We start from the raw sequence: 26,049 nt of genomic DNA on the forward strand, positions 1-26,049 counted from the left end.
ACTGAACTGCGTATGCGCGATTTTTTCCCCCGTTTGTTTTACAAAAGCGTTTTACCCGCGATTTTGGGGTCAGGGGTCACCCGCACATGTGCAGTGAGTTGAAGAGGAGGGAGAGAGAGTGAGAAGGAGCAGCAAGCTAGTCGATGGGCAGTTACTTTAAAAACACATTGCAGAGTTAAAAAATATTCATAACAACTAATAATTCTACAGTTTGAAGAATAAGACATACTTTACAAAGCAAAAATCATATCATAAATATTATGGAAATGTTTTAAAAAATCGTAGCGCAGGAACATCGAAAAGGACGGGAGGTTGAGGGCGCCCGCCTGCGACGAGACAGAATTACCTGCCCTTCTCAAGAATATCACAGAGAGGTACTTCGAGCTAATTAAGGATGGCCATGGAAAGCACCTCCCCTCCAAAGGAGTACAAAAGGATATGGGACGAGATCGGGGAGGCTGTCTCCTCCACAAGTACCATGGTATGCAGCGGGGAAAGGTGCCATAGGAGGTGGAGTGACCTGGTGAAGGTCGCAAGAGTAAGTAATGAATTTATTTATGCAGCCCCCATGTGCCATGTACTAGTGTCACATGGATGATGTTATTTATCTTACGGTGATGTATTTGTGCTTTCAGGCAATGACAAGAGGATCAACGCAGTGTTTTTTAATGTGTGTGTGTGTGTGTTTGTGTTTGTGTTTGTGTGTGTGTGTGTGTGACTTGTGTGTCTGCGATGTTGAATGGATTGAAGATTTTTACTTCCATTTACTTTACTTTCTGCAGAAGAAGACATCTGCAATAGCAGCCAATCAGCGGCGTACGGGGGGAGGACCCACAACTCAAGAGCCTCTGACTGAAATCGAGATCCGTGCCCTGTCCCTGATTGGGGATAGCAACCATGGCACCATCAGAATTGGAGCTGACCCACTCACACAGGATGGCAAGTTGAATACAATCCAGTCTGTGTTGCGGTCCTGTCATGTCATGTAATGTAACTGTAACTGTAATGTTGGCCTGCTCTAAAGTAATTTAAGTTTATTATACTATAATGTTGGCCTCATGTGATGTACTGCAATGTTGGGGGCATGTAACGCAATGTATATACAGAAACATAGAAATTTACAGTGCAGAAGGAGGCCATTTTGGCCCAGCGTGTCCACGCCGGCCAACAAAAAGCCACATGGCCCTTGGTCAACAGCCCTAAAGGTTACATATAAACTTATGAACAATGACGGAAAGGCAAAGAGCACCCAGCCCAACCAGTCCGCCTCACACAACTGCGACACCCTTATACTGAAACAATCTACACCACCCCAACCAAAGCCATGTGATCTCCTGGGAGAGGCAAAAACCAGATAAAAACCCAGGCCAATTTAGGGAGAAAAAATCTTGGAAAATTCCTCTCCGACCCATCCAGGTGATCGAAACTAGTCCAGGAGATCACGCTGGCCGTATTCGATTCCCTGCAGTACTTACCATTATATCTGAACTGTCCAACAAAAGGTCATCCAGTCTAATCCCAATTACGAGCTCGAGGTCTGTAACCCGGCAGGTTACGGCACTTTAAGTGCCCATCCAACCATCTCTGAAAAGTGGTGCGGTTTCTGCACCTACCACTCTTCCAGGCAACGAGTTCCAGATCCCCACAACACTTTGCGTAAAGAAGCCCCCCCTCAAATTCCATCTAAACCTTCCACCAATCACCTTAAAACTATGCCCCCTCATGATAGACTCCTCCACCAATGGAAATAGGCCTTTACCATCCACTATGTCCAGGTCCCTCAATATTTTTTACACCTCGATGAGGTTTCCTCTCAACCTCCTCAGTTCCAATGAGAACAAACCCAGCCTATCCAATCTGTCCTCATTCCAGGCACCATCCTAATAAATCTCCTCTGCACTCTCTCCAGTCCTTCCGAAACAACGGCGACCAGAACTGCACGCAGTACTACAGCTGTGGCCCAACCAAAGTAATATGCAATTTAAGCATAACCTTCCTGCTCCTATATTCTATGCCTCGGCCAATAAAGGCAAGCATTCCGTATGCCTTCTTAATCACCTTATCCACCTGGCCTGCTACTTTCAGGGAATCTGTGGACCAATGATGGAGCTTTGGAGGCCTATTCAGTTGGAGCTCTGTTGCTGTGAGAGAAGGAAGTCCCTGCTGTTGCTCCTGCCTGGGAGGCCTTGAGTGAGCCCTGTGAAACAGCCCAGGAAGAGGAGGAAAGGGCTTCCTACAATTCCAATTCATCCAGAGGGAGAGGAGGAGAGCAGAAAATTCAACAACCTTTAATACTGCTGCAGAGAGTTGGAGATGGGGGGAAAAAGATCAACAACTATCCAGTGTGGAAGGAGGGAGAAACTTCATCAACCAAAGGTGGGTGTGTTTTGGTGCATTCCCCTAAAGACTTTGTTGTATCGGTGGGGGGAGAAAAGAAGACTTGCTAGAGGGCCGGAACATCGCGGTGGGTGTGTGTGTGTGGAAGTGTGTGTGGGGGTCTTGCTTACAGCTAGGCCCCACACACCACTGAAGCACCTCTCCCCCATTGCCTAGCCTGGGATAGCTGGAGCTACCTAGCTGAAGAACTATTAATCACCTATTTAACATCATTGGGAGTGTGTGCCTGGGTGGCTCCAGCTGTCCCAGGTGAAGACATCTTCTCCCCCCACCCGAAGACCATCTACAAAGACTGTGTTTGTTTTTCCATCATCTGGGGAGTGCACCCCAAGAAAAACACCCACCCATCGCTGTGAGGGGAGACCTGCCCTCGCAGCTTCCCTCTTTCCCACCCCCCTATCTCTTTCTCTCTCTCTCTGTCTCTCTCCTCTCTCTCTGAGAGCCCCTTTCCTCCTAATTGAAAAACCAATTAAGACAACTGAGCAGAGGGAGCAAGGCCCCTCCCCAATTGTCAACTAGGGGAGAGGTGTGCTTCTTTTAGAGCTCACTCTGTTCAAACACCAACGAGGCCATTTAAGACCATTAAGGCCTGTGACTTTGGGGTGGGTGTGGCCCTTAAAGGGACCCCGTGATGGCGACCCCATCTACGCCGGTGGCAGGGCCAGCAAAGACATATGCACAGGCGGCGTCCACATCCACGGCGCCTCCTGCGCCTCCTGCTGCCCTGCCACCTTTCAGACTTATAACAAAAAAACACGGGGTCAAGAGCTACACTCACCCCACAAGGAGTGCGTGCGGGCGATGGCTGGGGTAGTCGGCCCCTCGGCCATTGTCGCAGCCTCCAAGATGTCTGGGAAGGCTGTATTCTTCCTGGGGTCGGAGCGGGCGGTGTCCCTGGCCCTTGAAAAGGGGCTCACGGTGGGCGGGACGTTCCTGCCGGTGGACCCTCTCGAGGCCACCGCGCAGAGGGTCATCCTTTCTAACGTCCCGCCCTTTGTTCCCGCTGGGCTCCTCCTCCCTCACCTACACCAACTGGGGGAGGTAAGGTCAGGGATCAACCCCATACCGCTCGGTCTCAGAGAGAGCAGCCTGCGCCACATGTTCTCCTTCCACCGCCAGCTCTTTGTCCAGATGGCGGGGGAGGAGACGACGGAGGGATCATTTAATGTGGTGCACGAGGGGACTGCCTACCGCGTCTTCTGGACGTCAGACGGCGTGCGGTGCCATGCCTGTAGGGAGGTGGGGCATGTTCGCAAGAACTGCCCCGCCTCCAAGGCCGCCAAACCACCGAGGGCGGCCAAGGCTGGCGCCGCTGCCACACCCCTCCCCCTAGTAGCGTCCGCATGCCGGGAGCTGTGGGTGCGCAGGCATCGTCGGGGGCCTTTGTTTTCACGGCATCCGGCAGGGGGGAGGGAGAGCGTCCGATCGGAAGGAAGGCGCGGAGGAAGGCGAAACATCTTGAGGCGGGTCCCCTCAGTGCGCCAGAAAATTTGATCCCCGCGCTCAGCCCAACCCTGTCACCGGCGAGCGCGGGGTGCCCTGAGTCCATGCCCGAGCCCTTGACCAATATCACAGAGGGGCTCGGGCGCAGGCAAGATAAGAAAAAGGGGGGAGTGGAGCGGGAGGCCTCGGCAGACATGGAGGTCTCCCTGCCTCCGCGCACTCCCAGGAATAAAAGGAGGCGCCGCTCCAATGAGGCGGAGGTGGAACAACATCCCTCCGCGGAGGAGTCGGTGCCCGCCGCATGTCCCGCGTCCCTCACCAGCGCCCCCAAACTGCGCCATAGGCAAGAGGAATCTGTCCCCGGGGAGGGTGAGACAGTCGAGGCTGCCCAGCCTCTGCCTCCTGGGGATGGCGTGGAAGATCTGCCTGTCGTGGGGGGCATGGGGCCAGCGGAGGAATGCGTAGCCGCCGGGTCGAGCGTCCCGGGGACTGAGGCGGGCGGGGCCGAAAAGGCCGGACCTGAGCCCGCCCAGCCAATACCCAACTTCCCCCGGGAGTCGCTCGGCCTGGAAGAAACAAAATATGTTAACAATTTTAATGATTCTGTACACGCTGGGCCGGGGGGGTGGCGGCGGGGAGGGGGAAGAACAACAACCCTCGCCCCCTACTTTGGGGCTGGGGTACTTGGAGGACCTGGAACATTCCTTTGACCAGGTCTCTCCGCGTTCCCCGGCTCCTGGGGCAGAGGAGGAACCCCTTCCGGTGTCGCTTCCTGACCCAGCACCGCTTTTAAAAGAGCCCAGTGGGGACTCCTCTGCCGACGAGCCTGGGGGTGGGATCGGGGCAGAGCCAGGGTCGGATGGAGCAGCCGGGCCGTTTGCCGTCCCTCGTGCGGTCGACGGGCCGGCTGCTGGCGGCGACCTCCCGGAAGAGGACAGGGACTCGGTGGGGGATGAGGGAGAAGATCTCGAGTCCATCGCCAGTGAGGCAGTGGATCTCCTCGTGCCCGACGCTGAGTCCCCCCTCACTCCTGCAAAGGAACTCCGGGACTTTTTGGTCCAGAGCCAGGGTCGCCGCAACCGAGCCCATCTGGCCCTGGAAAGATGGTCCGAGCCGGGGCTGCTCGTCGCGTCCGTCCACGCCGTCGCTAAAACCATGGCCGCGGGCGGGCCCTTATCAAAGGCGCAAGGCCTTGAGCTGCGCCGGCTCAAAAGGTTCCTCGCTGGGCTGCTGAAGGAGTGCAGGTCAACAAACGACTCCACTCCTCCCCCCACAATAGGTTAGGTAGAGGTTGCACTATGCTTTTGTCATGAAGATAACCATAGCCAGCCTCAACATCAACGGCGGCAGAGAGGCACACCGTAGATTTAACAATTTTTCGGTCCTGCGGGAGGGGAAATATGCGGTGTGCTTCGTCCGTCCGGAGGAGGCGGAGGTCCCCGATGGAGGGCACTCTACGCAGGGGTCCTCCCACTATTTATCGGGGACTTGGCCTGGAAGGTGGTGCACGGAGCAGTGCCGTGCAATAAATATTTAAGCCGGTTCACGGGCTCCCAGGCCGCCTGCAATTTCTGCGGTCTGGAAGAGTCCGTGTTCAATGTTTTTACCGAATGCACAAGGTTGCAGCCCCTGTTTTATTATTTAAAGGGGCTGCTCCTGAAATTCTGGCTGCACTTCAGTCCCACTCTCCTGATCTTTGGGCACCCTGTGCGGAGGGGAGCGGGTAGGTCCGAGGGACTCCTCGTAGGACTGCTCCTGGGCACGGCCAAGGGTGCCATCAGCCGGTCCAGGCAGCGGGCGGTCGAGGGGGTCGTTCAACCTGACTGCCTGCCTCTCTTCCGCTCTTACATCCGGTCCAGGGTGTCCTTGGAGATGGAGCACGCGGTGTCCACCGGTACGCTCGCGGCCTTCCGCGAGAGGTGGGCACCGGAGGGACTGGAGTGCATCATCACGCCCGGCAACCAAATTTTAATTTGATTTTATGTTTTAAAGTTTAATTTGTTTTAATTGCCGGTGCTTTTAGTGACCCCTTCCCTTTTATAGGGGGCACTTGGAGAAAAAAAAAATAGCTGATTTTAGTGCCCAAAAAAACTTTAAAAAAAACAAAAACACAAAAAAAAACACACAAAAAAAGGACCTTGTAAATGTTTGGTGTGCCCCCCAGATCAGGGGGACACGATTTAAGGATTAATGTTTTAGTTTCCTCCCAAAAGAGTTCTGTGGACAAGCACTCCAAGGTCCCTTTGTTCATTTACACTATTAAGTGGCCTACCGCTTAATGTGTATACCCTTTCCTTATTAGCCATCCCAAAGTGCATCACCTCACACTTCTCTGAATTAAATTCCATTTACCACTGCTCTGCCCACCTGACCAGTAGATTGATATCCTCCTGCAGCCCATGACTTTTCTCTTCATTATCAACCACACAGCCAATTTTAGTGTCGTCTGCAAACTTCTTAATCATACTCCCTATATTCAAATCTAAATCGTTGATATATACCACAAAAAGCAAGGGACCCAGTACTGAGCCCTGTGGAACCCCACTGGAAACATCCTTCCAGTCACAAAAACATCCATCAACCATTACCTTTTGCTTCCTACTTCCAAGCCAATTTTGGATCCAACTTGCCACTTTGCTCTGGCTCCCATGGGCTTTAACCTTCATGACCAGTCTACCAGTGGCAATAGCTTTGATAAAGATACATACTACATCGTACGCACGACCCTCATCGACCCTCTTGGTTACCTCCTCAAAAAATGTAATCAGGTTAGTCAAACACAATCTTCCCTTAACAAATCTGTGCTGACTGTCCCTAATTAATCCTTGCCTTTCCAAATGTAGATTTATCCTGTTTTTCAGAATTTTTTCCAATCATTTTCCCACCACTGAGGCTAGGCTGACAGGCCTGTAATTACTCGGCCTATCCCTTTCTCCCTTCTTAAACAAGGGTACATTAGCAGTCCTCCAGTCCTCTGGCACCATGCCCAGATCCAAAGAGGACAATGATGGTCAAGTCCTCTGTTATTTCCTCTTTTACTTCGCTCAACAGCCTGGGATGCATTTCATCCAGGCCTGGGGGGACTTAGCTACTTTCAAAGCTGCTAAACCCCTGAATATTTCCTCTCTAAATATATTTATTTCATCCAGAATATCGCACTACTCCTCGATAGCAGTATCTGCATTGCCCCTTTCCTTTGTGAAAACAGATGCAAAGTATTCATTAAGAACCTTACCAACATCTTTCGCCTCCACACAGAGATTAACCTCATGGTCTCTAATAGGCCCTACCCTTTCTTTAGTTACCTTCTTACTCTTAATATATTTTTAGAACATCTTAGGGTTTTCCTTAATTTTACTAGCCAAGAATTTCTCGTGCTTTCTCTTGGCATTCCTAATATCCTTTTTAATTTTGCCTCTTAATTTTATATATTCCTCTAAAGATTCTATAGTATTTAGCCATTGGTATATGATATAAGCTTCCCTATTTTTCTTTATCCTCCCCTATAAGTCCCTTAACATCCAGGGGGCTCTAGAATTATTATTCCCAACCTTATACTTGTATTGTCTGTCTGCGATATGTAATGCAGTACTGCAGCAGTGATGGACATTTAAATAAGATTGCGATAAGTCACTGTATTATGTACTCATGTAACCCTGACACCTCCCCTGGTGCCAAGCATTTTTAAATGTTGTGTTGTACTTCCAGACTCAGATGATTCAGATCACACCTCCACAGAGAGACCAGATGACAGACCCACTGCCTCCGCCTCTGGCATCACCCAGCCCTCTCCCGACTTCACAACTGGCAAAGATGATGAATACGAAGAGGAAGATGAGGAGCCACTGATCCTGGAGTCAGTGGAGGTGGGGGTGAAGATGGAGGAGGATACACCAGTTCCATGTAGACCAGCTGGAACATCCTCCACCACCAAGTCTGTATTCAGGGGATTCTCCCATGGCTCCTCCGATTCTGCGGGAACAAGCGGTGTGCAAGGCACTCCCAGTGTTGCCGCGCCTTTGCCACAGCGACGGGGGTTGGTGCAGAAAAGGTCAGTTGCCGTACGAGGCATGTACCAGGACATGGTGCATCTGTCACAGGCTAGCGTCGACATAGGTCGAGAGCTGCTCAAGGCCATGGCGGCTCTATCAGAGCGGCAGTCGGAGGATATGTCGTGTATGATCACCGCGATGGAGCGAACCGCCGACACCGTCGAAGCCATGCGACAATCAACGGGATCGGGACATGGCGCGGAATCCCCCCGAGCCATAGTAGTCGGGTCAACAGTACCCGAGGGTGGGGAGCAGCCAGCATCTTCGAGCCCTGAAGCCATGCCTTCCACATCACAAGTTTCTCCTGAGGCCCCATTTGTTGTGCCTGCAATGTCTGACCCCCAACGACAGCAACAGCACTCGGGGTGCGATACCGCACGTCGGCTTGGTACCACCAAGGTCTGGGCTCAGGGGCAGTGGGAAAGGGAAGGGCGGGAATAAGAAATGGGGGGGGAATAGTTCCAAGGTTGGTGTAGCATGCGGTCGAGGTTGAGGACAGTAAAGGGTCTTTTGTTGTACTTGTTCATTGCATAATTAAAGTTTGATTTGTAAAAGTTTATTAAAGTTGTGAAAGTTGTTTTATAGTTATAAGTTTTACAAAGTTTTTAAATTGTTGTATATTTTTGACATTTTTACATAACCGTTTGAATTGAATTTAAACACTCTTGTACAGTGTCAAATTTTTGGTGTAACAGTCATCAGGGTTCCAAGCAGAGCGTTCATTTATGAGCTGCTGATGTAACAATTTTGCAGTGGCATACGGCCCGGGTGCCCTCCACTGTGGTGTTGGGGGGGTGGGGGGGCGGGGGGGCGGTTGCCATGAGTTCATCTGCAAGCTCGTCATCCTTCTGCTCCTCATTTTCCTCTTCTTCCTCCTCCTCCGTCTCCTGCACTTTCTCCTCAGGTGATCCTTCAGTTCCCTGTGGCAATTCCTGTCCCCACATGATTGCTAAATTATGCAACATACAGCACACCACTGTGAACTGAGCAACCTGCTCAGGGTGGTATTGGGGCCTGCCTCCCGAGTAGTCCAAACATCGAAAGCCCTGCTTCAGCACTCCAATTGACTTTCGATTATATTACGTGTGGTTATATGGCTCTTGTTATATCGTTGCTCGGCTTCTGAGGGATCCGCAGGGGGGTCAAGAGCCAGGTGGCAAGGCCATACCCTTTGTCCCCCAGCATCCAGCATTTACCTTGTGGCTCAGACTTCAACAGGTCAGACAAAGTGCTCTCACGCAAGATGTGCGGATCGTGGATGCACCCTGGAAAGATGGCATTCACTGCCATGATGCGCTGCGTATGGTCGCAGACAAGCTGCACGTTGAGGGAGTGGAATCCCTTACGGTTTTGATACACCTCCGCCTCCGGTAATGGTGCTCGCAGGGCAATATGGGGACAGTCAACAGCACCCTGCACCTTGGGGAAGCCGTCAATGTGTGCAAAATTAAAGCACATGGAATTGGGTAATGTACTGACGTGAATAGAGAACTGGTTGGCAGACAGGAAGCAGAGAGTCGGGATAAACGGCTCCTTTTCAGAACGGCAGGCAGTGACTAGTGGGGTGCCGCAGGGCTCAGTGCTGGGACCCAGCTACTTACAATATTCATTAATGATTTGGATGAAGGAATTGAGTGTAATATTTCCAAGTTTGCATATGACACTAAGCTGGGTGGCGGTGTGAGCTGTGAGGAGGATGCTAAGAGGCTGCAGGGTGACTTGGACAGGTTAGGTGAGTGGGCAAATGCATGGCAGATGCAGTATAATGTGGATAAATGTGAGGTTATCCACTTTGGGGGCAAAAACACAAAGGCAGAATATTATCTGAATGGCGGCAGATCAGGAAAAGGGGAGGTGCAACAAGACCTGGGTGTCATGGTACATCAGTCATTGAAACTTGGCATGCAGGTACAGCAGGCAGTAAAGAAGGCAAATGGTATGTTGGCCTTCATAGCTAGGAGTTTTGAGTATAGGAGCAGGGAGGTCTTACTGCAGTTGTACAGGGCCTTGGTGAGGCCTCACCTGGAATATTGTGTTCAGTTTTGGTCTCCTAATCTGAGGAAGGACATTCTTGCTATTGAGGGAGTGCAGCGAAGGTTCACCAGACTGATTCCCGGGATGGCTGGACTGACATATGAGGAGAGACTGTATCGACTGGGCCTTTATTCACTGGAGTTTAGAAGGATGAGAGGGGATCTCATAGAAACGTATAAAATTTTGACAGGACTGGACAGGTTAGATGCAGGAAGAATGTTCCCAATGTTGGGGAAGTCCAGGACACAGTCTAAGGATAAGGGGTAAGCCATTTAGGACTGAGATGAGGAGAAACTTCTTCACTCAGAGAGTTGTTAACCTGTGGAATTCCCCACCGCAGAGAGTTGTTGATGCCAGTTCGTTGGATATATTCAAGAGGGAGTTAGATATGGCCCTTACGGCTTAAGGGATCAAGGGATATGGAGGGAAAGCAGGAAAGGGAACTGAGGTGAATGATCAGCAATGATCTTATTGAATGATGGTGCAGGCTCGAAGGGCAGAATGGACTACTCCTGCACCTATTTTCTATGTTACTATGTATTGTGTTCCTAACACAGATGAGACTGCACACGGGGAGGTTAAAGTAACAGTGACCTCAGTCTTTAATAAGAGTGAGGAACTGGTCTTAGGGGCCGGCTTATATACAGTGCTCCCAAGGGATGCTGGGATTCCTTGGGACTTCAGGGAAAGCACTCCCTGGTGGCGGAACATGGGAGTTCATGCTTTACAGATACACATCATTCTGCGCCAAAGTCAAAGTGAAAACTATTTACAAGGTGAGGTGGTCGGGAGCCTTTCTTTCCCTGGTGGACCGCCTCAGCACAAATGTCTGTTCTGGTGCATTGGCTGTGCCCTCGCTGGGCTGACGTGTTGTTGGCCCTGCAGGGCTGCTGGGTGAGCCTGGCCTTGCTGGGCTGTTGGGCGTGATGGGTTCAATTTCCTGGTCCGGGGTGGTGTCGTTGATCGTTTGGGTGTGTGTTGTGGGCACGTAAAATGTGGTGCCTGCTGTGGGTTGTTCAGGGCAGTCTGTGAACCGCAGCCTCGTTTGGTCCCGGTGCTTTCTGAAAATTTGTCCATTGTCTAGTTTGACTACAAACACCCTACTCCCTTCTTTAGCTATCACCGTGCCTGCGATCCACTTGGGACCATGTCCATAGTTTAGCAAATAAACAGGGTCATTCAGATAAATTTCCCGTGACACAGTGGCGCGACCATCGTTTACATTTTGTTGCTGCCGCCTGCTCTCCACCTGATCATGCAGGTTGGGGTGAACCAGTGAGAGTCTGGTTTTAAGTGTCCTTTTCATGAGTAGCTCAGCCAGGGGAACCCCTGTGAGCGAGTGAGGTCTCGTGCGGTAGCTGAGCAGTACTCGGGATAGGCGGGTTTGGAGTGAGCCTTCTGTGACTCGTTTAAGGCTCTGTTTGATTGTTTGTACTGTCCGCTCTGCCTGCCCATTGGAGGCTGCTTTAAGCGGGGCCGAGGTGACATGTTTGATCCCATTGGGGGTCATAAATTCTTTAAATTCGGCACTGATGAAACATGGCCCGTTGTCACTGACCAGTATGTCAGGCAGGCCGTGGGTGGCAAACATGGCCCTCAGGCTTTCAATGGTGGTGGTTCCCGACATTATTTCACGTTCAATCCATTTTGAAAAAGCATCTACCACCACCAGGAACATTTTACTGAGAAACGGGCCCGCATAGTTGACATGGATCCTTGACCATGGTCTGGAGGGCCAGGACCACAAAGTTAGTGGTGCCTCTCTGGGCGCGTTGCTCAACTGAGCACATACGCTGCATTGCCGTACACAGGACTCAAAGTCAGAGTCGATACCAGGCCACCACACGTGGGATCTGGCTATCGCTTTCATCATTACTATACCCGGGTGTATGCTGTGGAGATCTGAGATGAATGCCTCCCTGCTCTTTTTGGGTAGCACTACACGATTACCCCACAACAGGCAGTCTGCCTGAATGGACAGCTCATCTTTTCACCGTTGGAATGGCTTGATTAGCTTTTGCATTTCAACGGGGATGCTGGCCCAGCTCCCATGCAGTACACAGTTTTTTACTAGGGACAGCAGAGGATCTTGTCTGGTCCAAGTCCTAATCTGGCGGGCCGTGACAGGTGATTTATCATTTTCAAACGCTTCCATGACCATCAACAAGTCTGCGGGCTGTGCCACCATCAACAAGTTTGCAGGCTGCGCCAATTCCACCCCCGTGGTGGGCAATGGTAGCCGACTGAGAGCATCCGCACAGTTCTCGGTGCCTGGCCTGTGGCGGATGGTATAGTTATACGCTGATAGCGCAAGTGCCCACCTTTGTATGCGGGCTGAGGCACCAGTATTTATCCCCTTGTTTTCAGCAAACAGGGATGTGAGTGGCTTGTGATCAGTTTCCAGTTCAAATTTGAGGCCAAACAGGTACTGATGCATTTTCTTTACCCCGAACACACACACTAATGCCTCTTTCTCAATCATGCTGTTGGCCCTCTCGGCCTTAGACAAGCTCCTGGAGGCATAGGTGACAGGTTGCAACTTCCCCGCAACATTGGCTTGTTGTAATGCATACCCGACTCCGTACGAAAATGCATCACATGCTAGCACAAATCTTTTACATGGGTTGTACAATACAAGCAGCTTGTTGGAGCATAAAATGTTTCTGGCTTTCTCAAAAGCAATTACTTGGTTTTTTCCCCATACCCAGTTCTCACCTTTACGCAACAACACATGTAGGGGCTCTAAGAGGTTGCTTAACTCCGGTAGGAAATTACCAAAATAGCTGAGGAGTCCCAGGAACAACCGCAGCTCCGTGACGTTCTGTGTCCTGGGCGCGTTCCTGATAGCCTCTGTCTTGGCGCCTGTGGGCCGAATGCCGTCCGCCGCGATCTTTCTCCCCAAAAACTCCACTTCTGTTGCCATGAAGATGCATTTCGACCTCTTCAGCCGCAGCCCTACGTGATCCAGTCGCTGGAGGACCTACTCCAGGTTTTGTAGGTACTTGACGGTGTCCCGACCCATGACCAATATGTCGTCCTGAAAAACCACCATGCGTGCTACCGGCTTGAGTAGACTCTCCATGTTTCTCTGGAAGATCGCTGCAGCCGACCGAATTCCAAACGGGCATCTGTTGGAGATGAACAGTCCCTTCTGCGTGTTGATGCAGGTGAGGCCCTTCGAAGACTCCTCCAGCTCCTGCGCCATGTAGGCCGAAGTCAGGTCAAGGTTGGTGAATGTCTTGCCTCCTGCCAGCATTGCAAATAGGTCATCTGCCTTTGGTAGCGGGTATTGGTCCTGGAGCGAGAAACGATTAATAGTTACTTTATAATCACCACAAATCCTGACCGTGCCATCACATTTGAGTACTGGAACAATCGGGCTGGTCCACTCGCTGAATTCCACTGGGGAGATGATGCTCTCGCATTGCAGCCTGTCCAGCTCAATTTCCACTCTCTCACTCATCATGTGAGGTACCGCTCGCGCATTGTGGTGAATGGGTTGTGCCTCTGGGACCAAGTGGATCCATACCTTCGCCTCGGAAAAGTTTCCAATGCCTTGCTCAAAAAGGGAAGGAAATTTGTTAAGAACCTGGGTACATGGGGTCTCATTGACATGTGATAGCACTTGGATGTCATCCCAGTTCCAGCAGATTTTGCCCAGCCAGCTCCTTCCAAGCAGTGTGGGGCCATCGCCTGGGACAATCCAGAGTGGCAGTTCATGCACCGTGCCCTCGTAGGTGACCTTGACCATGGTGCTGCCTAGGACAGTGATAAGCTCTTTGGTGTACGTTCTCAGTTTCGTGTGGATGGGGCTCAGGGCTGGTCTAACTGCCTTGTTGCACCAGAGTCTCTCAAACATCTTTTTACTCATGACAGATTGGCTAGCACCAGTGTTCAGTTCCATGGATACGGGTAAGCCATTCAATTTTACATTTAGCATTATAGGTGGACATTTCATCGAAAATGTATGCACCCCGTGCACCTCAGCCTCTGCCTCCTCTCTCTGAGGCTTGAAATTTCTTTGATCCATCATGGACTGATCATCCTCTGCCATGTGGTGGTTAGCAGGTTTTGCAGAGCTTGCAGCTCATCTGCAAGCTCGTGGAAGTGCCCCATTGTTCCACAGCTCTTGCAAACATACACTTTGAAGCGGCATGAATAGGCTGAATGGAAGCCTCCACAACACCAACAAGGTGTGAATTGCCTTGCATTCATCCTTTGTTGCGGACTCTGTGTCATCTGGGTCACCTGAGGCCTGCTGGCAGTTGCAGACTCGTAGGTTTTGCCCTGTACATTTCTGCTCGCAAACACAGTTCCAGTTAACTTATGAACATTGCTAGCACTTGTGTGCTGAGAGATTTGTTTAGTGTTATCACTGGTGGACATAAACGCCTGTGCAATCGCAATGGCCTTACTGAGGGTCGGTGTCTCTACAGTCAAAATCTTTCGCAGCATGGTCTCGTGGCCCAGTACAAAAAAGTTTCTGAGCATTTGCTCCAGGTAGCCATCAAACTCACATTGTCTTGCAAGTCGGCGACATAGCTCGCCACTTCCTGACCTTCAGATCGCTGGCACGTGTAGAACCGATACCTCGCCATCAGCATGCTCTCCCTCAGGTTAAGGTGCTCCCGAACCAGTGTACACAGCTCCTCATATGACTTATCTATGGGTTTCACCGGAGCCAGAAGATTCTTCATGAGGCTGTAGGTCGGTGCCCCGCAGACCGTGAGGAGGACCGCTCTCCTTTTTGCAGCGCTTCCTTCTCCGTTCAGCTCGTTGGCTACAAAGTACTGGTCTAGCTGTTTGACATAGGCTTCCCAGTCCTCAGCCTCCGAGAACTTCTCCAGGATGCCCACAGTTTGCTGCATCTTTGCGTTAGATTCGACGCCAGTTATTGTGTTCCTAACACAGATGAGACTGTGCACAGGGAGGTTAAAGTAACAGTGACCTCAGTCTTTATTAAGACACCCCAGAGTGAGGAACAGGCCTTAGGGGCCGGCTTATATACAGTGCTCCCAAGGGATGCTGGGATCCCTTGGGACTTCAGGGGATGCACTCCCTGGTGGCGGAACATGGGAGTGCATGCTTTACGGGTACACAACACTATGTTTCTATGTTTCCCTGTTCATTGGGAAGTTTATTATTTCTATCTGGCATGTATACATTGCTTCAGTTACCTGTCGAATGCAGCGATGAGTAGCGTACTGAGAAACAGAGCATCTGTCCCCAGCTGATGCCTGAAAAGAGCTGCATGCATAAAAGGAAAGTGCCGCAGTCACCTTCATCTCGACAGAGAGTGCAGTAATGTTGGTGGTACTGGGCTGCAGATCTGCCTTAATGAGCTGGCTAATCTCATTGATCACCTCTTTTTGGAATCGCAGCCTTCGAACACACTGTTGATCGGTCAGGTCCAAGTATGAGCACTTCTCCCTGAAATTCCTTTGTGGTAAGGCCTCCTCCTCCTCATCAGTCTGTGACCTCCTCCATTACCCTGATAACTCTGCTCAATAAACCTTCTCACACCTGGTTTCTCCATTAGACAGATAGTCAGCAATACAGGCTGGGATAGTACAGGCCCCATTCTTTTTAAATCTCCACAAACTTAATAAATTCCTCAGTACCAATAAAAATACCTTTTCCATTCTAAATCGCACTGTCAACTCACTGTTCAGCTTAGAAATACAGAGGTGCTGCTTTAGCTGACAGTTCCCGATTTCCAAAATGGCGGCTCCGTGCACTCCACCCACTTAACATCGCGTAAAACCACCTTTTCCAGAACAGGAGCAGTTCCGGTGGTATGTCGGCGGTATGTGATGAAAATCGGACTTTTTGAGTGGTATGCGGGCGGTCCTGCATGGCAGACAGTGTGCATACCGCTCAGCAGTATGTCAATGATGAATATTCTGCCGGGCGGTATGTAGGTGTTTTTTTTAACCAAAATTGCATTTTTGGGCGGTACGCGGACAGTAGTGGGTGGTATGTCGACCAATTTTGGGCCCATAAGTTTTTAGCCTTGTGCATTCACTTTGTTAAATGTTGTGAATCATTGGGCCGGAATTTGTTGGAGCGAGGATGGTATGGTGTGAGTTAGTTAGACTTTTTCCTGTACCCTTCAGCTCAAATCTTTTTGCCCTGTAAGTTGCTGGAAGTCTGAGTTGATAATGGAGGCAACAGAGCACCTGGGATGTTAATGAACAATGGGACCAACAGTCTATCTCCTTAAGCAATGAGATTTAAGGATTGAGAAATAAACAAAGGAAGGACTGAGAGGGAGGGTGAATTTGAGTGGGTGAATTCAATGTCAAATTAAGTACTGAAAGAGAAATAAAGAGAGGGAAAAAAAGATAGGTGCATTTAAAAGGAAGTTAGATAAACACCTGAGTTAGAAAAGAATAGAAGGATATGTTGATGGGCTTAGATGAAGAGGGGTGGGAGGAGGCTTGTTGTAATGTATATATGCCTGGGTTTACCTGCCATCAGGAGGAGCGACTGTCGGAGATCATTGGGCTACAGACACACACGTGCAGCCCTTGTATATAAAGAAAGCCTCCATGTTTAATCCTCACTTTGAGAGCTGATAAAGTAGTCAGGTCGCACCTGATTGAGTTCATGGTACTAAGCCGATTGAGTTATTGCATACGCAACATTTGGTGACGAGGCACAATAAGAACTTTTACTCACAAAAAAATATTAGCACCGTTGGAATCCTGGAGCGATTCATGGAGTGAGAAGACAGGGAGGATTTTACAGATCGCCTTGACCAGTACTTCGTGGCCAACAAGATGGATGAAGACGCTGACGCAGTTAGGCGCAGGGTGGTTTTCCTCACAGTTGGTTGTCCAAAAATCTATGGCCTCATAAAGAATCTGCTCTCACCTGCCCGTCCAATGGAAAAGACCTATAAGGAATTCTGTGCTCTGATTCGGGACCATCTCAAACCTAAAGAAGGCATCATTATCTCGAGATATCGCTTTTACAAGCATGTTCATCCTGAGGGCCAGGACGTGGCGGAATTTGTTGCCGACCTGAGACGTCTCGCTGGGCCGTGTAAGTTTGGAACCGCGTTGGAAGACATGCTGCGTGATGTCTTTGTAATAGGCATAAACCACGAGGTGATCCTGCGGAAGCTGCTGGCTGTGGAGATGCTGGATCTGAGCAGGGCCATCATGATCGGCCAGGCCTGCCTGACCACGGTCGATAGTACAAAACAGATATCCTCGCAGAGTCGGAACTCCACGACAAATACTGTGCACCAGATTGTATCGTCGGTTGGCAGAGCTGCACCTGGCAGGGCCTACCCGACTGTGTTTGCGAAACATGTAGCTGCTCGAAGTCCGCCATTGGGCACGAATCCGATTTCACCCAGTTGGCATTGTGGGGGCAATCATCGGCCTCATCAGTGCCATTTCAGCAGTATATTTTTAGAGACTGTGTGAAAATGGGCCACCTTCAGCAGATGTGTCCGCAATTTAGCAAGCGTGCTGCGACACACCACATGGAGTATGATGACCGATCCAGAGCGGATCCAGCAATGCAACCCGAGATACCAGAGGAGGAAGTGTCTCGTGTATATTTTTTCCTGACAAAGAGCCAACCGATAATGATTGAAGTAAAATTGAACGGCGTGCCTGTATCTATGGAATTAGACACGGGTGCGAGTCAGTCAATTATGAGCCAGAGGACTTTTGAAAAGTTGTGGGACACCAAGGCCGTGAAACCCAAGCTGAGTCCAGTAAATGCAAAAGAGTTCATACCAATGATTGGCAGTGCAGCAGTCAAAGTGTCGTACGATCCGGCGGTTCATGATCTATCGCTGTGGATCGTTCCAGGCAATGGTCCAACGCTGTTCGGCAGGAGTTGGCTTGAAAAAGTAAAGTGGAACTGGAACGATATTAAAGCTTTGTCATCGGTGGATGACGCTTCGTGTGCTCAAGTGCTGAGCAAGTTTCCCTCGCTGTTTGAACCGGACATCGGCAACTTCACGGGAGCCAAGATGCAGATCCACCTGGAGTCGGATGCAAGACCCGTCTATCACAAAGCCCGGGTGGTCCCGCACATGATGAGGGAGAAGGTCGAAATTGAACTGGACAGACTCCAATGTGAAGGGGTCATTTCACCGGTCGAATTTAACGAATGGACTAGTCCCATTATTCCTGTGCTGAAGAGTGATAGCACTGTCAAGATTTGTAGAGACTACAAGGTTACACTCAACAGAGTTTCGAAACAGGATCAGTACCCGTTACCAAAGGCTGATGACCTGTTTGCAACGCTAGCCAGGGGAAAGTTGTTCACCAAATTGGATCTGACGTCGGCCTATGACAGGAGCTTGTCGAATCGTCGAAGAAACTTAGGTGCATCAATACGCATAAAGGGCTGTTCATTTACAACAGGTGTCCTTTTGGAATTCGCTCAGCTACAGCCATATTTCAGAGAAACATGGAGAGTTTACTGAAGTCCATCCCTAGAACCGTGGTGCTCCAAGACAACATTCTGGTCACAGGTCGTGACACTGCCGAACACTTGCACAACCTGGAAGAGGTTCTACGTCGTCTGGACAAAGTGGGGCTCAGGCTGAAACGTTTAAAGTGCATCTTTATTGTACTGGAAGTCGAATTCCTGGGAAGGAAGATTGCTGCAGATGGCATCAGGCCTACGGACTCGAAAACAGAGGCCATCAAAAATGCACCCAGGCCCCAGAATGTGATGGAGCGGCATTCGTTCCTTAGTCTTCTCAACTACTTTGGTAATTTCTTATCTAAATTGAGCACATTAGAGCCACTGCACATGCTGCTCAGAAATGATGACAACTGGGTTTGGGGTGTATCTCAAGACAGGGCCTTCGAGAAGGCTAGAAATCTGCTTTGTTGGTGCAACAAATTGCTGGTACATTATGACCCGTGCAAGCGTTTAGTATTGGCCTGTGACGCTTTATCACATGGGGTTGGTTGCGTGCTCCAACAACTCAATGAGTCGGGCAAACTACAACCCGTTGCATTCGCGTCGAGAAGCATGTCTAAAGCGGAAAGAGCCTACGGCATGGTAGAGAAAGAAGCTTTAGCCTGCGTATATGGGGTTAAAAAGATGCCAACCAGTATCTGTTTGGGCTTCGTTTCGAGCTTGGAATCGATCACAAGCCGCTCATATCTTTGTTTTCAGAGCATAGAGGTATCAATACCAACACGTCGTCCCGCATCCAGAGGTGGGCGCTGACATTATCTGCCTATGATTATGTCATTCACCATAGACCTGGCACCGAGAATTGTGCCAATGCATTGAGCCATTTACCGTTGCCCATGCTGGAGGTGGAAACGCCACAGCCCACAGACCTACTGTTGGTCATGGATGCCTTTGAGAGTGAAGGGCCGCCTGTCACTGCTCAACAAGTTAGGACCTGGACCAGCCAGGATCCGATCTTATCAGTTGTAAAATGTTGTGTCCTTAGTGGTGATTGGTCGGCCATTCCCAGGGAAGTGTGTGATGAGACCAAACCTTACAACCGTCGCAAAAATGAACTATCCATTCAATCTGATTGTTTGCTATGGGGTAATCGTGTTGTTATGCCTAAGAAAGGCAGGGAGAGAGTTGTACGGGATTTACACAATACACATCCCGGTATTGTGATGATGAAGGCCGTTGTTAGGTCTCACGTTTGGTGGCCTGGCATTGACTCTGATTTGGAGTCATGTGTGCATCAGTGCAACACTTGCATGCAGTTAAGCAATGCACCAGTGGAATCTCCGCTAAGTCTGTGGTCGTGGCCATCCAAACCATGGTCGAGGATCCACATCGACTATGCGGGTCATTTCCTGGGCAAAATGCTTTTGGTGGTGGAAGATGCATATTCCATTTGGATAGAATGTGTAATCATGTCATCCAGCACATCCACATCCACCATTGAGAGCCTTCGTGCCATATTCGCCACTCATGGTCTGCCCGACATCATTGTAAGCGACAACGGATCATGCTTCACGAGTTTGGAGTTTCAAGAATTTATGAAACTCAAATGGTATCAAGCATGTAAGGTCAGCATCATTCAAACTCGCGTCCAATGGTCAAGCGGAGCGGGCCGTCGAAACCATCAAGTAGAGCCTGAAACGCGTAACTCACGGTTCTTTGCTGACTCACTTGTCACGCATACTGCTTAGTTATAGGACGAGACCCCACATGCTTACCAGAATCCCCCCTGCTGAACTATTGATGAAGAGAGGTCTCAAGACCAGGCTCTTGTTTGTCCATCGTGATCTTAACAATCACGTCGAAAACAGACGTCAATATCAGCAGTGGTATCATGATCGCACTGCCGTGTCACACAACATCTCTATGAATGATCCTGTGTATGTGCTAAATTATGGTCAAGGCCCCAAGTGGGTCACTGGCACTGTTACGGCCAAGGAGGTTAACTGGGTGCTTATTGTCAGGCTCACTAATGGGCAAACATGCAGGAGGCACATTGATCAGACGAATTTGCGGCACACAGACGAACCGGAACAGCTTGAGGAAGACACCATCAATGACCAACCGATTCATATTCAGCCATCAGAAGATCCTGCTGTTGTCAATGAATCTGGACCTTCAATCCCCGACATGGACACTGCCACTCCCATTAGATCGGCTACCCAGCCTCAAGTCATGAATGGCTCAGAGAGCTCACCCAGATCTGGAATTGAACTGAGACGATCAACTAGGGAGCGGAAAGCCCTGCAACGTCTTAATTTGTAAATAGGACTGATACCAAGATCTTGCGGGGGAATGATGTGATGTAATGTATGTATGCCTGGGTTTACCTGCCACCAGGGGGAGCAGCCGTCGGAGGTCATTGGGCCACAGACACACACGTGCAGCCCTTGTATATAAAGAAAGCCTCCATGTTTAATCCTCACTTTGAGAGCTAATAAAGTAGAGTCAGGTCACACCTGATTGAGTTCATGGTACTAAGCCTATTGAGTTAATGCATACGCAACACTTGAGTTGAGCAAAAACACCGGCATGGGCCTGTGAGGCTGAATGGCCTGTTTCTGTGCTGTAAATACTTTGTAATATTTTGTAAGAGAGAAAAAAAAAGAGATAGAAAGGAAAAGTAAAAATGGAATTTAAACAATTTGATTTTTACATTTTATAATTTTTAACAATTAAAACCTGAAGGAATGAGACTTCACACTTGTTATCGTTAATTTTCAGTGCTAGAGAGGTTGAGTGGCAGTCATTAACAATTATCACATTGTTTAAAGCATACCTGGGCTATAGGTTATTAGACTTAACTTTGAGCTTAATGGGCAATTAATGTCCAAATGCAATAATTTCATGAAAATCACAGGGAAGTTAAGGGCAAGATGTTGTTTTTGCAAAGTTAACAGCAGAGTTAACAAATCATCCAGCAAGCTGCGGTGATTCATGCATCATGGGTATCTTTTCCTTGTCATAAGTTGCTGGACAATTTTCATGTTGTTCACGTGCTGTTATTTTTTCAGCAAAATCCAGCCCATTATGTTCAGAGCGTGAGAAATCTAAGGATGCAGATAACGCTACAAGCACCGGATACAACAAGAGTAGAGCAAGTGCATTTAATTACATATCTATCATGAGAGGAACATTTGAGTTCTGACTGAGGTGGACTTTCAAGAAATCAGTAACACAGTGGCATCCCATTAGAGTGAATGATGTCAGGCTGCAAGTCTATAGTGAAAAATTCCAATGAACCATAAAAATGTGTGTATTTGAGGAGGGGAGAAGAAGTATGTAATAAAATAGGAAGAAAGAGAATAAATCTATCAAGCACCTGAAATTAAATACACAAAGTACTTATATGTAGTAAAGTAGAAAGATATAAATTTACCAAACATTTGAAATTAAATAAACAGACACAATAATTAAGAAGAAACATTTTAAATATTTAGAAAGTGTTTAAATGGAACAGATTATGAAAAATTGAGTCTTTTAACTTGAAGTTTACTAAACTCAATTTTTTTTTTATGGTGGGACTGTCCAAATGGACCACAGCGATCCTTTTCTGGTCCTGTCCAATCTTATGTACATCCTTTTGTAGTGGACTTTGACTTCTCCACGCCATTGTAAATCACAGTCCTAAGAAGCCACCACAGAATCCAGTGTGTTGATGCTAACCTCATGTGGAATTCAAATTGGACTCCTCTCAAGGCCACAACATACAATGTTACCAGCTGAATTTTTCACAGCGCAGCACATACAAACTTTATAATGTTTGGAATAGGATTGTGTTCTTTTTAAATAAAAACATTACTTGTAAAAACATTTCTGATGACTCTGTCTCACTCTCTATCCTCTCTGTTGACACCATGCATGCTTTCCTAGAGGAGGCGGGCAAGCTACCTGCTCCCTTTCCTCTATCAATACTGCTCCTTAACTACTGTAGATTAAGAAACATAAGAAACATAAGAAATAGGATCAGTACTAGACCATTTGGTCCCTCCTGCCTGCTCCACCATTCAATAAGATCATGGCTGATCTTTACCTGTTTCTTTACCTGTTTGTGATTGCTCTTCAATTAAACCTTCCCTGATGAACTGTTGATCTTGGAGTGCTATCAGAGGGTTGAACCTGCATCCCTACCACTCCTCAAAGGTCTGAATTGTACCCTTGCTTTGTAAATAGAACTGAGTTTCACATGGTAAGTCAAGATCAAGTAAGATAAAGTGAGGTTAGAGGGCAGGAGGGTGTAATTACACTATGGCAAATTTACATGCATAACTTCATTTAGAAAAGTAGATATAGGCATTTATAATGGTGAAATTGACAGAGGAAGTGCATGCAGATGTAAGATTTTAAATATATTATAGATAATAGGGGTGCTGATTCAGCTCCTTTCACCGATGTGACTTATTTAGTACAAACTGGGTGTTCCAAAACACATTATCACTTCACATGACTGCTACAAGATGTAAGAATAAAAGTGTTTATTAATGATTAAAATTGATTCTGTGTATGTATAAATGTTAAAAGTGTAGGTTATACGGAAAGGCCTGTTTGTGTTGAAACAAAATGAAAGCCCACAGGTTGCCAGCATGGGCTGAGTTTTGAACGAAATAAAATGGAAGCCCACAGAGTTGCCGCATGGGTTGTGTGTATGGGAAAGCCATTTAAATTAATCAAGAGATGGCTGAGCCAGGCCAGACACACACATGTGTGAGGAGAGCCAATAACGAACTGCCCTGAAACCAAGGTCGAATCGTGAGGCTTTCGGAGGGGTAATGGCTTTTAAAGAACTCAGCTAAAGACTTTTCTCTCTCTCCTGAACCAGCCAGCCAAAGGGAAGTAACATATATCACTCTTTATTATAACCTCATTGTATCTGTTGTAACTAAGGTGGATGTGCATATGTGTGTGTGTGTGTGTGTGTGTTTTTTAAATAAACTGCTCCAATTGTTTTAGAAGAATTGTGTCAACTATCAAATTTAATGCCAGAGATTTAGAAATCTTACAAGGATAATTACTCCACGCCATTAAATATACCTAACATTAATGGATCACTTATAATTGAATGTTAATGATATTCATTTGTCTAATAAATGTTAATGTTGAAAATAATATAACTAGAAAATGACAATACCTCATAGTTCAACATTAGACATCATTGAATACCAGTGAGGGTGATGCCCAATGTCTCCCCTAATATTTTGGGGGGTATGCGGTACTTTTAGCAGGTTGTGCAGCCCATTCAAAATTTTGCGCGTGCGTGAAATCTCCCATTCAAAAGCCGGTAAGTGGCCTGCGCAGGACCTCCAGTCAACTGTGTGGCCGTGCAGCTTAGCGGGAATGTTGGTGACGATACCTCAAAGGAGTGTAGTCCCGAGCCAAGCACCATTAGGCAAAGGACTGCATGGTGCTGGGGTGAGAATACAGCAAAGTGTAAGAACGCTGTAGTAATTGGGGACTCAATCGTCAGGGGGACAGACAGGCAGTTCTGCTACCGCTGACATGAATCCATTTGGTATGTTGTCTCCCTAGTGCCAGGGTAAGGGACATCACAGAGTGGCTGCAGAACATTCTGTGGAAGGGGAAGAGCCAGAAGTTGTGATTCATGTCAGAACCAATGGCAGGGAGGAAGAGGGTTGAGATCCTGCAGACAGAGTTTAAGGAGATAGAGAGGAAGTTAAAAAGCAGGACCTTAAAAGTAATAAATTGGCAAAAGAACTAGAGGCGATATGAGAGAAAACTTTTTTACGCAACGAGTGATTAGGATTTGGAAGGCACTGTCTGATAGGATGGCGGATACAGATTCAATAGTAGCCTTCAAAAGGGAATTGGTTCAATCGTTGAAGGAAAAAAAATGCAGGGATATGGGGAAAGAACAGGGGAGTGGGACTAAATAGATTGTTCTTTGAGAGAGCTGAATGCCTCCTTCTGTGCTGTACTATTCTATGATTATATGATAGACAGAAACCGACCATCTTTCATGCAAATTTAACAATATTTTGCCACCACATCACATTATCCATTGTTACCTGTATTGCTTCCTTGCATCATATCGCCCAGCATTTGTCTCACGAAGCTTGTTAGCCAGAACCCGAACAATATTTACAAACAAGATAAAATTTACCTGAAAAACACAAGACAGAAATGAATCATTATTTTCCTTTCACACTGTAACCATCCATCCTTGTTGTGTAGTTAAGGGCTCCTCCATAAGGACATAAGAATTAGGAACAGGAGTTCCAGCCAATTCTCTATCCAGCCCTACAACCCTCCGAGATATCTGCACTCCTCCAATTGTGGCCTCTTGCACATCCCCGATTTTAATCATTTCACCCTTGGTGGCTATGCCTTCAGCTGTCGAGGCCATAAGCTCTGGAATTCCTTCCCTAAACCTCTCCTCCTCTCAACCTCTCTTTCTTCCTTTAAGACGTTCCTTTAAACCTACTCTTTGACCAAGCATTTAATCATCTGCCCTAATAACTCCTTATGTGGTTTGGTGTCAAATTTTGTTTGAAAATGCTCCTGTGAAGTGCTTTGGATGTTTTACGATGTTAAAGGCACTATACAAATGCAAGTTGTTTTTGTTAAAAAGCCTTTGTCTTTGTGCATTGATTGATGCCAATTATCTTTTGCTATCTAATTACAGCTAAATTAGTGTGCATTGTTACAGGCAGCAATGTAAGACAGAACTTCACAGAACTATTGCCAGTAATTATGAGAATCGGTGCTATCTCCTCAGCTATTTACAATCTATATTAATGACTTGGATGAAAGGACCGAGTGTAATGTAGTCAAGTTTGCTGATGATACAAAGATAGGTGGGAAAGCAAATTGTGAGGAAAACACAAAAATCTGCAAAGGGATATAGACAGGCTAAGTGAGTGAGCAAAAATTTGGCAGATGGAGTATAATGTGGGAAAATGTGAGGTTATCCACTTTGGCAGAAAAATAGAAAAGCAAATTATAATTTAAATAGAGAAAAATTTCAAAGTGTTGCAGTACAGAGAGCCCTGGGGATCCTTGTGCATGACTTGTACCTCGGGAGCCTTCTATCAATTAGAGCAGACATTGACGACGAGATTCAACACCGCCTCCAGTGCATCAGTGCAGCCTTCGGCCGCCTGAGGAAAAAGAATGTTTGAAGACCAGCCCCTCAAAACTGCCACCAAGCTCATGGTCTACAGGACTGCAGTAATACTCGCCCTCCTGTATGGCTCAGAAACATGGACCATGTACAGTAGACACCTCAAGTCGCTGGAGAAATACCACCAACGATGTCTGCGCAAGATCCTACAAATCCCCTGGGAGGACAGACACACCAACATTAGCGTCCTCAACCAGGCCAACATCCCCAGCATTGAAGCACTGACCACACTTGATCAGCTCCGCTGGGCAGGCCACATTGTCCACATGCCAGACACGAGACTTCATGGCAAACGATCCAAAGGTGGACAGAGGAAACGTTACAAGGACACCCTCAAAGCCTCCCTGATAAAGTGCAACATCCCCACTGACACCTGGGAGTCCCTGGCCAAAGACCGCCCTAAGTGGAGGAAGTGCATCCGGGAGGGCGCTGAGCACTTCGAGTCTCATCGCCGAGAACATGCAGAAATCATGTGCAGGCAGCGGAATGAGCGTGTGGCAAACCAGTCCCACCCACCCATTCCCTCAACGG

The 26,049-nt window shown here is 48.2% G+C and overlaps 1 protein-coding gene across 1 annotated transcript in view; it reads right to left on the bottom strand.

Annotated features, from left to right (window-relative positions):
- LOC139254645 (parathyroid hormone 2 receptor-like) overlaps positions 1 to 26,049 on the bottom strand; it is a 176,352-nt gene that overhangs the window by 20,327 nt on the left and 129,976 nt on the right. Inside the window, exon 10 of the mRNA XM_070873770.1 lies at positions 24,404 to 24,498. Within this exon, the coding sequence (XP_070729871.1) occupies positions 24,404 to 24,498 (95 nt within the window). The remainder of the gene's footprint in view (positions 1 to 24,403; positions 24,499 to 26,049) is intronic.

The sequence above is a fragment of the Pristiophorus japonicus genome, chromosome 3, assembly GCF_044704955.1.
Source record: "Pristiophorus japonicus isolate sPriJap1 chromosome 3, sPriJap1.hap1, whole genome shotgun sequence".
Lineage (NCBI taxonomy): Eukaryota > Metazoa > Chordata > Chondrichthyes > Pristiophoridae > Pristiophorus > Pristiophorus japonicus.